Consider the following 12643-nt stretch of genomic DNA (forward strand, 5'->3'; position numbering starts at 1 on the left):
ATCTCTTCTCCAGGGAATTCAGCTTTGGATGCCATACCAGCAGATGAACTGCAACCTCCTGTTCCCCTGCTGTCTTGCAGCAAAGCAAGTTGCTCAAATGCAGGACTAACACCATGCTGAACCGTCTGCCAGGAGAGAATCGACTGCTTAAAAAGAGGATTTGTTAGCTGTCAGCCCAAAGGAAGGCACTAAGAGATGAGAGAAGAATTACATAAGGGTTTTAAAAGCAGACCAGTCAATCCTCCCAGACTGTGCCTGGTTTATGGGGGCCTTTCCTTCAATAGGAAGAGCTGGGGAAAAGGCTCTTGCACTACTCGTTCACTGAGGTGGAACACAGCCTCCCACAGAAACAACGGGCTATCATACAGTAACCACACTTCCAGATGAGTAAAACCTGAATGTGTTGCATTTCATCCCATTTCCTCTTCCTTAACCCCGTAACAAGCTCCCCCAGGCCCCTTCCCACCAGCCTCTCCCCTCGCAATCCCTGCTCATGTGTGCCTCACAGCTCACCCTTTACCACACCTGGTTACCATCCTCTGACCTGTTACCCATGCCCAGCACCACTTCTGAGAAGAGTATTATCCATCATGCAGGCTGCAGCGCTCTGTGGTGACATCCCCACGTCTTGATTAAGAGACTTTGAGAGAAGGCAGACTTCTGCTGCTGTACCAGCCACATTCAGCTATCCAAAAAACTGTCAGAGGGAGACAGCACCTTTGTGCTGGTATATAGACATGTCTATATATACAATTTAGTATACAAGGAATACTAAATTGCTTCCAGGAACATAAAACATGATTCTGTGGGAGAAATGAGTGAAACAGGAAGGTGGCCCTTATTGCCCACACAGCTCCCACAGCCACCCACCTGCTGCTGAGGCCAGTCACTGCTCCAGCTGCAAGATGCCTGCAAGTTGGATCCTGCCCTGTCTAGGCTGACCTAGCGCTGTGTTTGGTGGAGCGTGGGAACCTCTAGCATGAATTCATTATGAATGCGGACAGGGCAACTCCTTGACCTGAAGGAAGTTTTCTCCTTCAAGTCAGCTACCAGGATTCCATTACAAATGGTAAGACAGCATCTAGTTTTCTTCCCAAGATTCAACCTCAGTTTTTTTCATTAGATGCTTCTACTTGCTCTTGCTGCTTCAGAGCTCTCTTGGTCTGGTAGATTCACTGCTAGAAAGAAATGAATTTTCTTTCCTGATGTGCCTTGTAAGGATTTATTCAGTGAACTGGAAGACACTTTCCCGCAGACTGACCTAGTCCCACATTTTTGAGCTGGGTGGAATGCTGATTCGGTGGGCCAAAAAAACATCTGTTCAAACACTTCCAAGGTCATCTCCCAAGAGAAAGATGGAGATCTGAAAAACAAAACAAAAGGAATATCTGCCCCAGCCTCCCAAACCTAAAACCTGATGTTGCATGCTCCCAGGTTTGGTTCTGGGATGCTGAAAGCTCTGTGTGTCCTCGGGGGTAAGCCAGGACAGTTTGGTTTTACCTAAATTAGCTTCAATTCAAGTAAGTTCTAAAATCCTGATAAATTACTTTAAAAAGCCCTGTCTCTCCTTTGCATCACTCTGGTAAAGCCCAGAGTAACTGTTAAAGGTGGCAAACCCTTGTAAATAAGGGAAGAAGACAGATTTGTGCAATAATACAAGTAAGAAGTTAAGGGATGAAATGTTGTTTACATACCAAGTAATGGCCTTCAAAGGGATAAAAAATTAGGAATCCAATACAGTATGGAACTCATGTATCAATAAGCACTGAGAAAAGTAGTACAAGAAGAAAGCAGGAAGAAATGGACACTCTGAAAAGTCTTAACAAATCCAACAAAATCAGAAAATGGTTTAGAAGAACCTTTAAAATGAGTTTTATTGTCAGAATTTTACAAGTAGCCTTCAGCGGCATCATACAAGAAGAACTCTGTTGCAAAACTCTAATAAATAGTCTGCCCCAAGTCCCAAAATATTTTTTGAAATAAAATAAAACCAAACTTAAAAATAAAAGAGAATAAAAGCAAGACTTCAGGATGCTCAGAGATGTTAGCAATATTTCCCATTTACAAATAATATCAGGCATTATATAAATCTCCTTCATACAAGTCATTAAAAAACCCAAGACATTCTAAACCTTTACAAAAGCACTCCAGAAATAGTTCCAAAGAGATCCATTTCCATGACAAAACATTAGAGAAGAACTCCATGGGGATTAGCATCACAAATGAAGTTTGAGGTTGAAGTGTAGTGTGTACTTGTGTGCAGCAAGATTAAAGAGCGTGAAAAAGGGATTTGAAGAGAGCATGGAAGTCTGTGACAAGACTGTGCCTGTGATTTAATCTGTATTTGTGTATCTGTGTAGTTGAGAAAGCGATAAAGGGGGAGTGAGAGGATGCTCTCGAAATTAACCCCTAAATACACTGCACTTTATGGAAGGCAATATTTACTAAGGTAGTAACTATATCCTCAGAAGGGAGTAGAAAAGGTTTCTAAGCACACTGCGCAGTTCAATGCCTGTGCAGACTGCAGTGCTTAAAAGCTGTATTTTGACACCTAAAAGGTATTTTCTGTAGAGGTAACATGTTGTGGCAAGTTAGCTGTTCCTTCAAAGAACAAGAAATCAACTTTGCTGGCACGAAGCAGTTTGGGAAATCTCGTGCGAGACAATTTCACTGGGGACTGGGGATTTCAGAGCTCCAATCCTGTCCCAGTGCTTTGAAAAATACACTTCTCTAATTCCCCTTTACATATTCCTCTATCTTCCACAGTAAAGGATTTATAAGATCTCTCATGCAATAAAACACAACTTGAATAAACTTTTCTCAAATCTTCTGTGATTTGAGAAAACCGGGGAAACAGAATGGGAGGGCAGGTACAGTGATGGTTTGTGTGGTTTTTCATGGTGACATTTTGAGGGGGAAAAAAAAAATCTTTATCTCTTTACAACTTCAGCTTAAGTCTCCCGCACGTATGCAAGCAACAGACTCCCCTGGAAGGGAAGGGGGCTGTACTTAACTGAGCACTGTTGCTGGATCACTTATGTTTCAGCTGCCTGATGTGGTATGAACTGCAGCATGCCTAGTTTTGCTGTTTGTAAAGGTACTTGCAGCTATTGTTTCCACAGGAAACAAAGGCCACCAGAAATGCTAATGCAATAGATGTGTGATAATATGCCTCACCCATGGCTCACCTCTCTAGTCTCTCTCTAAGCTGTGATGCTGGTTGTACTGTACCATACACTATGGACACGCGCTCTCTGCAATGTATGGGAAGGTAGCACTAGTAACCAAGCGCAAATTGCTAAGGAGACACCTAAAACATTGCATTACATCCCCTTGTCTGTGGCATACTTCAGAAAACAACGTTAGAAGAGCAGTAAAGTAAACATTTCTTTCTAATTTTCTAGATGTCATATTTGCCAAAGCTGCAAGGAAAAGCAGATTACCTGAAACAGAGAGAAAGAAGTTAATGAAAACAGAGGCAGATGGAACAGCAAGCCTCATCCTGGCCTCCAAATAATTTTGTACATAACAGATAAAGAGACAATGTGCAAAAAATAGACATTCACATTTTAGCAGTTAAACTTTTATTTTTTTATTTTACCTTTTTAAAATTATTTACTTTGTTTTTTCTACAAAAGGCAGACATTGATTGTTGATCTGCAATTGTTCTGAGTGCGCGCAGAGATGCAAAAAAGAGTTATTGGAGGATGAAGAACAGGGAATTGCTCTGACTATACTTTCACATGTCATAATTAAGGTGGCATTAAAGCTTAAGTCCCAGTAATAATATTCAAAACAGATAGTTTCCTTCTCCATACACCGTTTTCAGTTCATATCAATTGTGTTGAAAACCCATTCGGTGAATTTCTTCAGCTTTTCGGTTGCATTCTGGGATTCCTCCTGTAACCTCAAGTTGTCTTCCCGCAAATGTTGCACTTCAGCCTGAAGGCTGGCCTTGTCCTCTTTTTCCTTAGGCATAAGGAAAAACAAAGATCTTAGTGGAAATTTTAGGTCATGCTTCCCATCTATCTAGAGCGGCAGGATTGTCTTAAGAGGGCATAAGTGTCATTCTTTTTAAGGACTGATGTAGCACACAGGTTTATATCCAAGTCACATTAGTGATGTTTCTTTCCTCACATTTTGCTTGCACGAACAGGATTTCTCCGTATTAGATCCCAGTGCAGAAGCTGGCTCCCCAGGTGCTCTAATAAAATTGGGCATAATCTGTTCTGTATGTACAAGTGCTCACGGTTAACTATGTAAAGGGCAAGGAATCTTCCTACAAACACTTCCCCAGCTAAGAGACTTCATCTCACTACAAGCAGATCCTTCTTGGACCAAGTAGGCATTAAAACAATACAGGAAGTTTCCACAGTAGAAATTACAGGTTTAGATAACACTGTCAACTTTTCATCAGTAGGATACATTTTTACGGACTAACTTCAAGCCTTTTGCAGTATCGCCTGAATTAGCAGTGGAGGTACTGTGAATCACCCTCCTAATTTAAGCAGAGGAATCAAACGCCTACAAATTCAGACACCCCATCCCAGCCATGCATAATTAGAAGCCTAAGAAAAGTAGCAAATAAATGTCTTTTTCTCACATAAGGATGAGACTGTCACAGGCTCAGGCATGGCAAAGCAGGATTACACAGTTATTAGCACCACCAAGCACTAAACACGTCTTACAAATCCTCCTGCAGATGAAATGCTTACCTTCCTTAAATCTTCTTGCAGCATCTTCAGCAAACCTTCCAGTTGGTCCACTTTAGAGGCAAGAGTTGGAGGAGATTCTTTACTGTTGAAAGCAGAAAACAAGAATAGATTTTGATATGATTTACTGTCTTCACTTGGGGTGGCTAGAAGCTTTGTCTATACCAAGTAGCTTTATGAAGGTATGCATTTGTGTGCACCAAGAGGTCACAAAATGAACATAATAAAGAGTACACGGAACACATGCAGCACATTAAATAACAAAGCAAATTTAGCAAATGTAACTCATGATTATTTGGGGGCATCCCATCACTTGACCTCACTGTATATGCCTTGAATTACCATTGCTTTGAACAGGTTCATGAACATCTCAGACAAGAAAAAAAATCTGCAAAAAGGTTCAAATGGACTTGAAAATTCTTTTATTTTCACCTCCCAATTCCATCTTCATGAGAACTTGCAAAGTGTTATTGCATGAACCCTGGAGATAGCTTCCAAATAAAGACATTCCTACTCTTTTCCTTAGTTTATAGCTGGGAAAGCCTGCACATCTGGTGTATTTACTTACCCTGTATAAGGCTTTATCTGTGCAGTAAGCTGGTCCTCAGCCTGATCACTGCTGGAAGCAGCACTCACAGGTCTGTGATTTTCATCAGCAGCAGCAAAGAATGAAGCTCGCTGAACTGAGAAGGCAAACATACAGAGAAAAACAATGGCAGCAGTAATGACTATTTGTTCATGCAGAGCACAACAGCTATGCTGCAGCATCTCAGCAATTTCAGTCGGTTTCAAGCAAGGCAAAGTGATGATATGACATCCCAATGTCCACTTGGCAGAAGCAAACTGGCAGTGCAAGTGTTTGTACCAGGTTTTCCACTGTACTGGATTCAGGAAGTACTGGCTCTGGCACAAGCAGCACTGTGCAGATCTTCCTGGGTACGACCACATGATACCACCCAATAACTTAGCAACTATATTTAACTTCCTTCACTCTATAAAGAATGTCTTTATCTTGAGGAAAGAAAAGCTCACTGTGTGCAATTCAACCAATGTAGTTTTTCAGCACCTGAGACTTTTTTCTTATGCATTATAAAACGTTTCCAGATTGAAACATTAAACCTTGTTCCTGCCTTGTGTGTGTATTTCTTGTCCTGTAACTGTTCAAATGTTTTTACACATCCCTAAATCATTGTCATATGTGGCATGACAAACTAAAGACTTTTAGCTTAACAAAATAATCTCAGCAGCTGTTGGGCTCTCACTGGAAACCAGAATAGTACAGTCTTTATCTGTTTGGCAAATTTTTATTCTACAGGTTGATGTAGTTCAGGGACACAGGCAGTTTTTGTTTCATCTGGTACAGATACCACAGTTTGTAACTTCAGGGACTTGTGCTGAGGACACCAATCAATGTTATAGAGGAGGTGTTCAGGATCACAAATAAGAATTTAGGCTCCTTGGTATGTGTCAATCCCTACAGGCACCTGTCAGAGACTAGAGACTGACATTATACTGAGACCAGACAACCAAAGACCAATGAAATATATTGAGATCCTTCTCCAAGTCAAATTTGAATGTATTTTTATAGCAGTGAGATGAAGCTGCCAGCTAACACATTACTCTAGCTTTTCTTCATCTGAGCTGTCAGTTTGTTATCTTGACCACAGTGACTGTGTTCACACTTCTAAAGGAAAACAGAAGTGAGTCTGGGGCCTACCAAGTGAGGGATTCAGGTTAATGAGGACAGTCAAATCTCACCAAAAACTAGGATATCCTTTAAAGAGAAACTGCCAACCACAGGGAAATGTGTTAAAACCTGAGTTTCACCCATATGTGGTGATGGAAAAACCATCACTACAAATTCATCTCTTCTTGCAGACCATGTCTTACTTTGAATGCTCTTCCCAAGACTGCACAGCAGAAATATGAGCCAAACTGCTCCTACAACTCCTGTGGCAACAGAGCAGAGGACGCAAGTACATCTTGAACACCCACAGAGACATGCACTGTCCTAATAATATATGAGGCTACTACCAGAGAACAGTCAAGAAATCAAATTACTTCACCAAGCCTTCTCCAACCTTGCTGAATAAGGTCTAAAAGATGCAAGATCAGTAAAAAAACACTTTCATGAAGATGAGGACAGCATTTATGCAGATAATAGGAATGGGCACTTCTGTTTCACACACCTAGAAGACTTTTCAATTGGATTCTAGTAACAAATTCTCTTTCATCTAAACTGCATTTTATTTTAAGTTCAAATATATCTAGGCAGTTTACAGTTCTCTTCAGTTTACCTAATGCCCAGTTTCACAAAGATTTGGCCAAACAATAGCACCAAGGAATTCCACTATGAAGAAATGGCATCTGAGTATTACATACAAAACTTCAGGCTCTTAACACTTGAGTTGGTGTTTTAAATGAGCTTAAGCTTCAGACTAAGTAGAAAATTAAGAATAACAAAACCAAAAGTCAGGATTAAAATAAACCCAAACAACCACAAAACCCGCAGTTCTTAATGAAATGTGCACAAAGACCAGCTTCCTAAGTAGTATATTCTGAAAACTTACCTTCAAAAGCTTTGGCAGCATCTACCAAGTTTGACCAGTCCAGATCAGAGGCAGAATCAGGCAATGGCATAAGACCAGGGTCTGGCATGGGCTGCCGTCTTTGCTCCTGGATATCTGTGAGGGAGCTGTCTGAGGCAGAAAACTCCCCTAGAACGATGCAGAATAGATTATCAACTCCATAAAACACTCAAAAATTCCTTTCTTAAAACTATTGCATATCCCTATTCTTAACTTTTCTGGCACAGCAATTTTGGAACCAAAATTCAGAAGAATGTTTGATCAACTGCAGTTGACCAGATACAGCCCTTTACAAAACAGTTTTCTAAAGTCAGCACATTCAGCTCCTTTCTAACTTGCCTTAATCTTTGCAGCTGAGTGCTTCAAAAGTCAATCTCTGATTCCCCAGCACTGGGCCTGGAGGCAATACTCTTTTACCCAACAATTCCTGCCTCTGCACAAGCTGAAAATACTTTAGAGGGCTCTGCCGCTTGCTGGGGCTTCTACAATCCTTGGCACCTATTTTCTTCTGTAAAAAAAACCCCAACAAACAAAACAACCCAAACAAAAAAAGCTCAACCTAAAACTGTGGGGGTTTTTTCCTTCCTCTTTACAATCTTGTAATCCAATGGGAGCCAACTTAAGCCTACCAAGATGAATCAGAACAAGAAAACCCTTAAAATTACTTCCAGAGCATTGCACATCTCTCAGCAGTTCAGTGAAACCTTCAGATCTTTACTAAAAAATAGCCACACCCGCCTGTAAGCTGTTACATGGCTCACTATGGAAAAAAACCCATTGGCAAGCTTGAAAGAAGGATTCAAAATCCCCGTAATTTTTGTGCAAATTAAAACAACAAAAGTGAAACACTTAAGATTTTCACCACTAATTAGGGCAAAACCAAACTCCCAAGCAAAAATTATCTACTTTATTTCAGTTTACTGGCAGGACAAGCAAAAAATGTGCAATGCCTGGTCACATGTGAGCTCAGAAGCAGCAACAAATTCCTTTCTCATGCGCTCTGTCAGGATGTAAAGAAGTTTTGAAAATCTTGTAGGCAGTATTAGAAGAGAGAGGTGTAGGGGTGAGAAGATGGACTGGGCACTTGGGAAGAAGCCACTGAGAAGATAATAGTGAAGAGTCTGCTTGGATCATACAGAACAGAAAGACAGTGTGACAGGCAGGATACAATCCCAAAATGCCATGGGTTGTATTAGTTCTCCTTTCCTCCTTTTTTTTTTCCCCCTTTTTTTTGATAGTGTAATTACTATATAATTTGAAGTAAGAACTTCAGCTAAATCATACTGCTGCCTGGGAAACAGTGACCAGAAAAGCTACACTGCATTCACTTCTTTGCTCAGAAATCTTGATATTATTTTTTTTTTTGCGTCTGCATGTATTTACTTTTTGTAAATGTAATTTGGCTCAATAGTAACACTGATGATTCTTGTCTCAGCTCTTGAAAGAGTTATTTTGGAGGTTGTTAACATGAAAATATCTCCAATTAGTGAAAAGATACATGCAATTAGATGAAAACATATTTGAAAAACTACCTGTTTTAAAAATGTGAGTTCAACTGTTAAGGCAGATGAGTAAATACGAGCATTTTTAGCTCTCTGTTTTTCCCCTTTAAAAAAAATGGATGTGCTCTAGAATCTCTGAATTTAAGGAATTTTTAATAACTGGAAGCCAACAAATACTTGTGGTACTAAATATCTAGCTTACTTAATCCTTTTCTCAGCAAAGCGTGTGTGGGAAGACAATTTGTGTGCCAATCAAATAGCGGGTCCTTTTATCATGTAGCTCCTACATTTTATAGAAAATGGAAAAATCTTGTTTTGTTTACAGAGGTAGAAAGGTTATGTGCTAGGAGGAGTTATCAGTTTAGTGTGGAAGAGAACATGACAGCAAAAGAAGGTTTTGTAGTTTTCTTTTTGGAAAATACAGCATTTAGATGAAAAGAGACAAAATACTGCTTTCCATTTGTACTCAGGTGGCATCATAAATCTTCTGACCCCAGGCCCTCAGAAGCCAAATTCTCCATCCAGTTACAAGCATAACCAAGTCTGCAAAGTTATTTTGGTGCATATAAAAAATGGAAATCAAAAGAGTTCAGTTTCCTAACTCTTATGCAAGAAACACGTTATACAGACAACAACTCATGAAAATGTCAGGTTCAACACTGAAAACTGATGCCTGGTGATCACAGTCAGATGAAAAGAATTTAAAATAGATTTCTTCATCAGCCTTCACTGTCAAATGTACCCTGTGTAGCTAAATACAGACTGTGCTTAGGGCCCTCTATAGTGAGTTGAATCTATCAATAGCCTTGCATTTTCCTCTTGAAACATACTAAAACATGAATAAATCCGAGCAGATATGTACCTCTTCAGAAAACATCGCAGAGTCCTACCCTGAGATCTACCTCTATTTCTGGAAAACACACTCAGTTATGAAGTACAGTGGGAACCTGTGAAAATTCCGTTTCCCACTGAGACATTCACATGCAGCAACACACAACCCATCAAATAATCATCCTGAGACTTTTCAGTAAGCTAATGGGAAAAAGCCGAGTGTCTTCTTGACAACACTTTACAAGTAACTTCTTTTGGTTAACTGTGTGACTAAGTAATTCGAGTGCTGTAAAATAGTGTATGGGAATGAATTTAAAAACAGTTGAACATTTGGCACAATAAAAGCTGTATATCCAAATGTCCACTAGTGTTTATCCACTTTTGTATCATTTTTCTAATCATATTTTTTTTTCTATAATCTCACATTAAGGAACTAACACCTGAAGTTCTCTCTGGTGGATAACCAGGCATACACTATTTGTCCATTGGTCCAACTGATCTAGGTGACTCTTGGAAGAAATTATAGAAACTTGCAGCCAGCGAGGCATTTTTCTCTGCTCCCTCTACAAGGCAAATGCATGATCAGTCATGCCATCTTACACCCACTGAAGTGAGGAAAAAAAATTAAATTCCTGTCCTTTTTTATATTTTCGGTCATGTGACTGGACTCTCCTCATCTGAGAAAAATCAAGGTGGAAATACCAATTGCTGTAACAAAAAATCTTCTGCTGAGCTGATTCACAAAGGATTCCTCTGAAAGTCAAAAAATGGGAAATCCACTTACCATGCAGTGATTTCATTCCCAAAGTATAGGATGGTCTCCGCAAGGGCAGCGACTTTGGGAGAGAAGGGTAGGTGCTGGTGAACAGAACATCATTTGGCATGGCTTGGTCCAAGAGTGAGGCCCGCGAGGTGAAGAAGTGGTCCCTCTGACCACTGTAAATACTCTCATCTGACAAAGTCCTTTGCAAGGCACGCCTTGTGGTAGGAGTGCTGGGAAAGGGAGACTGACAGGACAGAGTGTGTGACTATACATCCATAAACACAAATAAAAAGAAATGAGAAAAAATAATCAATAAACTTTTGAAATAATGAACACCAAGTGTTAACATGGCATTTTTTTCAGAGTGGACATGAAAAAGAACTGAAGGAATTGGCTTTTAAGGAGGTTATAACTAGGTAACATATATAGATCTTTGTTAGCCTGTCTCAGATTCTAACTTGTAAACACCCTTCAAATTTCTCCTGAAGTGGAAATCTCAGGCTGACTCCAGAGCTGATGTGCAGCAGTGAAATGGATACTGAATGCTGCACAAACCAGACTTCTCTCCTTGCCTGGGGCTGGCTGCTTTCCTGCAGGCACAGCACCAGCAAATGCCAGCTAATTAGAGTCTGCTATTAATGAACAACCAGGAACACCCACCACTGCTGTGGGTCTTCAGAAGTATTTGAATCAAAAGTAAATAAACAGTCCCATGAATAAGAGAGCTTCTGTCTTACCCTCACCATCATCCCAGCTTCCTCCATGCTCCACACAGGAGAAAGCAGTGCTGGGGTAGCCTGCAGTTTTGCACTCTCAGGCCAATGCCAGAGAGCTGCTATGACCATTCACACCAGCAGTGACTCTGATTTTCATGAAACCTGTAGCAACATAGCTATCTCTAAGGCATAACATTTCTTCACAGTTTGGGTGAAATTTGGTACAAAAGCTGTCATGGAGAAATTTTTACAGATCCTCATTTGCTCTGTAAGAGTTTAAACAAAAAAAAAAAAAAAAAGGAGAAAAGGGATTTTACAAAAAGAGCAATTAAAAACAGTTGCTCATTTGCACATAAAAATAGTCCTTTTTTCTTGGAGAGAGGAAAGAAATGTTTAAACATACATTATTCTATTCCTGTGATCAAAATCCCACACTACAAGGTGGGAGAAGAACATGGAAGAGGTACTGTTGGTACTGTACACAGGAAGACAATCTGCCAATACCCACACCTCTTACAAATTTTAATACGAGAGAATTGTTGGACATGTTTGTTTTATGATTAAGAAACAGAGTTATTAAGCTTACTTCCAAAACCCTGCTGTGATCAGAAGATAAGGAAATAAAGAAGCCAACTTTCTATTTCTCATATCAATTTTCTATTACCAAATCCTCCCCTTGGCGTTACCTCCTTCAGGACTTGCCCATCACAATACAAACCAGCATATACCATTAACACTACAGAAATGACAGCTTTTGGTACCCAGATTTTAGTATGGCATACAGAAAACTCAACTGCCTTCTTTTTTCTGCCAATGAAAGTTCTGGTACCAGAGCAGGGAAAAGAGAAAAAGTTATTTTTCTGAGAATACACAATGCCCAAATCGTAGGTAAGGAGATAAGGAAGGCTTAGGAGATAATACAAAGATGCAAAAGCCACACAAAATCATAGCCTAGAACAACAAATTCTACTGGCAAACAAAGCCTCTGTCAGCCAAAAGACAGAAAGGAGAAGGATTTCTGGTGCAGTGAACTAATGCAGGCCATTATCTTTTTTTTATTCTTTTCTTTTAAAGTGTCAGTTTTTTATGCTGTAAGACTTCTTCTGTAAGATGAAATCTAAGTCATACAGTGGGCAGAATTAAGATACTTGTAAAATGCAATTTTACTTGTAAGATCCAATTTATTGGTGTGACATAATATTTTTAACTTGTTGAAATTTATCAAAAGCGCAACCAGGAAATAAAGACGAGAGTAAGAACTGATTCACTAACCCCACAGCAGAAAAACAGCGAACTTGGGTGGAATGAGAACAATTCTCTTGCTCAAAGCAACCAACAGGAGGTGTTGGTATCACCCATGTCCCAGTTCCCCTGAGAACTATCACAAACCTCAAAAAAAGTTATCTTGCCAATGACAAGGTTTTTTATCTCTGGCCTCAAAAGCAACATCTTAAATAATCTGTGTACAGAACCCACACTTACAAGCTTTAATAAGCCACTTCAGGTTTTCACTAGCAAAAAAAGAAGTTAC

General features: G+C 39.8%; 1 protein-coding gene across 2 annotated transcripts in view; it reads right to left on the minus strand.

Annotated features, from left to right (window-relative positions):
• Positions 1–1845: 1845 nt before the first annotated feature.
• The window catches only part of SIPA1L1 (signal induced proliferation associated 1 like 1), a 138462-nt gene continuing 127664 nt past the window's right edge, over positions 1846–12643 (minus strand). The window contains exons 17-21 of one of the 2 annotated variants that reach the window (XM_066321316.1): positions 10418–10640; positions 7283–7429; positions 5281–5395; positions 4716–4797; positions 1846–3969 (exon numbers count right to left, since the gene is read on the minus strand). In XM_066321316.1, the coding sequence (XP_066177413.1) occupies positions 3826–3969; positions 4716–4797; positions 5281–5395; positions 7283–7429; positions 10418–10640 (711 nt within the window). In that variant the 3' untranslated portion in view covers positions 1846–3825. Of the gene's footprint in view, positions 3970–4715; positions 4798–5280; positions 5396–7282; positions 7430–10417; positions 10662–12643 lie in introns of both variants that reach the window. The other variant, XM_066321315.1, reaches the window with a different exon arrangement.

This window comes from Sylvia atricapilla, chromosome 6 (genome assembly GCF_009819655.1).
Source record: "Sylvia atricapilla isolate bSylAtr1 chromosome 6, bSylAtr1.pri, whole genome shotgun sequence".
Lineage (NCBI taxonomy): Eukaryota > Metazoa > Chordata > Aves > Passeriformes > Sylviidae > Sylvia > Sylvia atricapilla.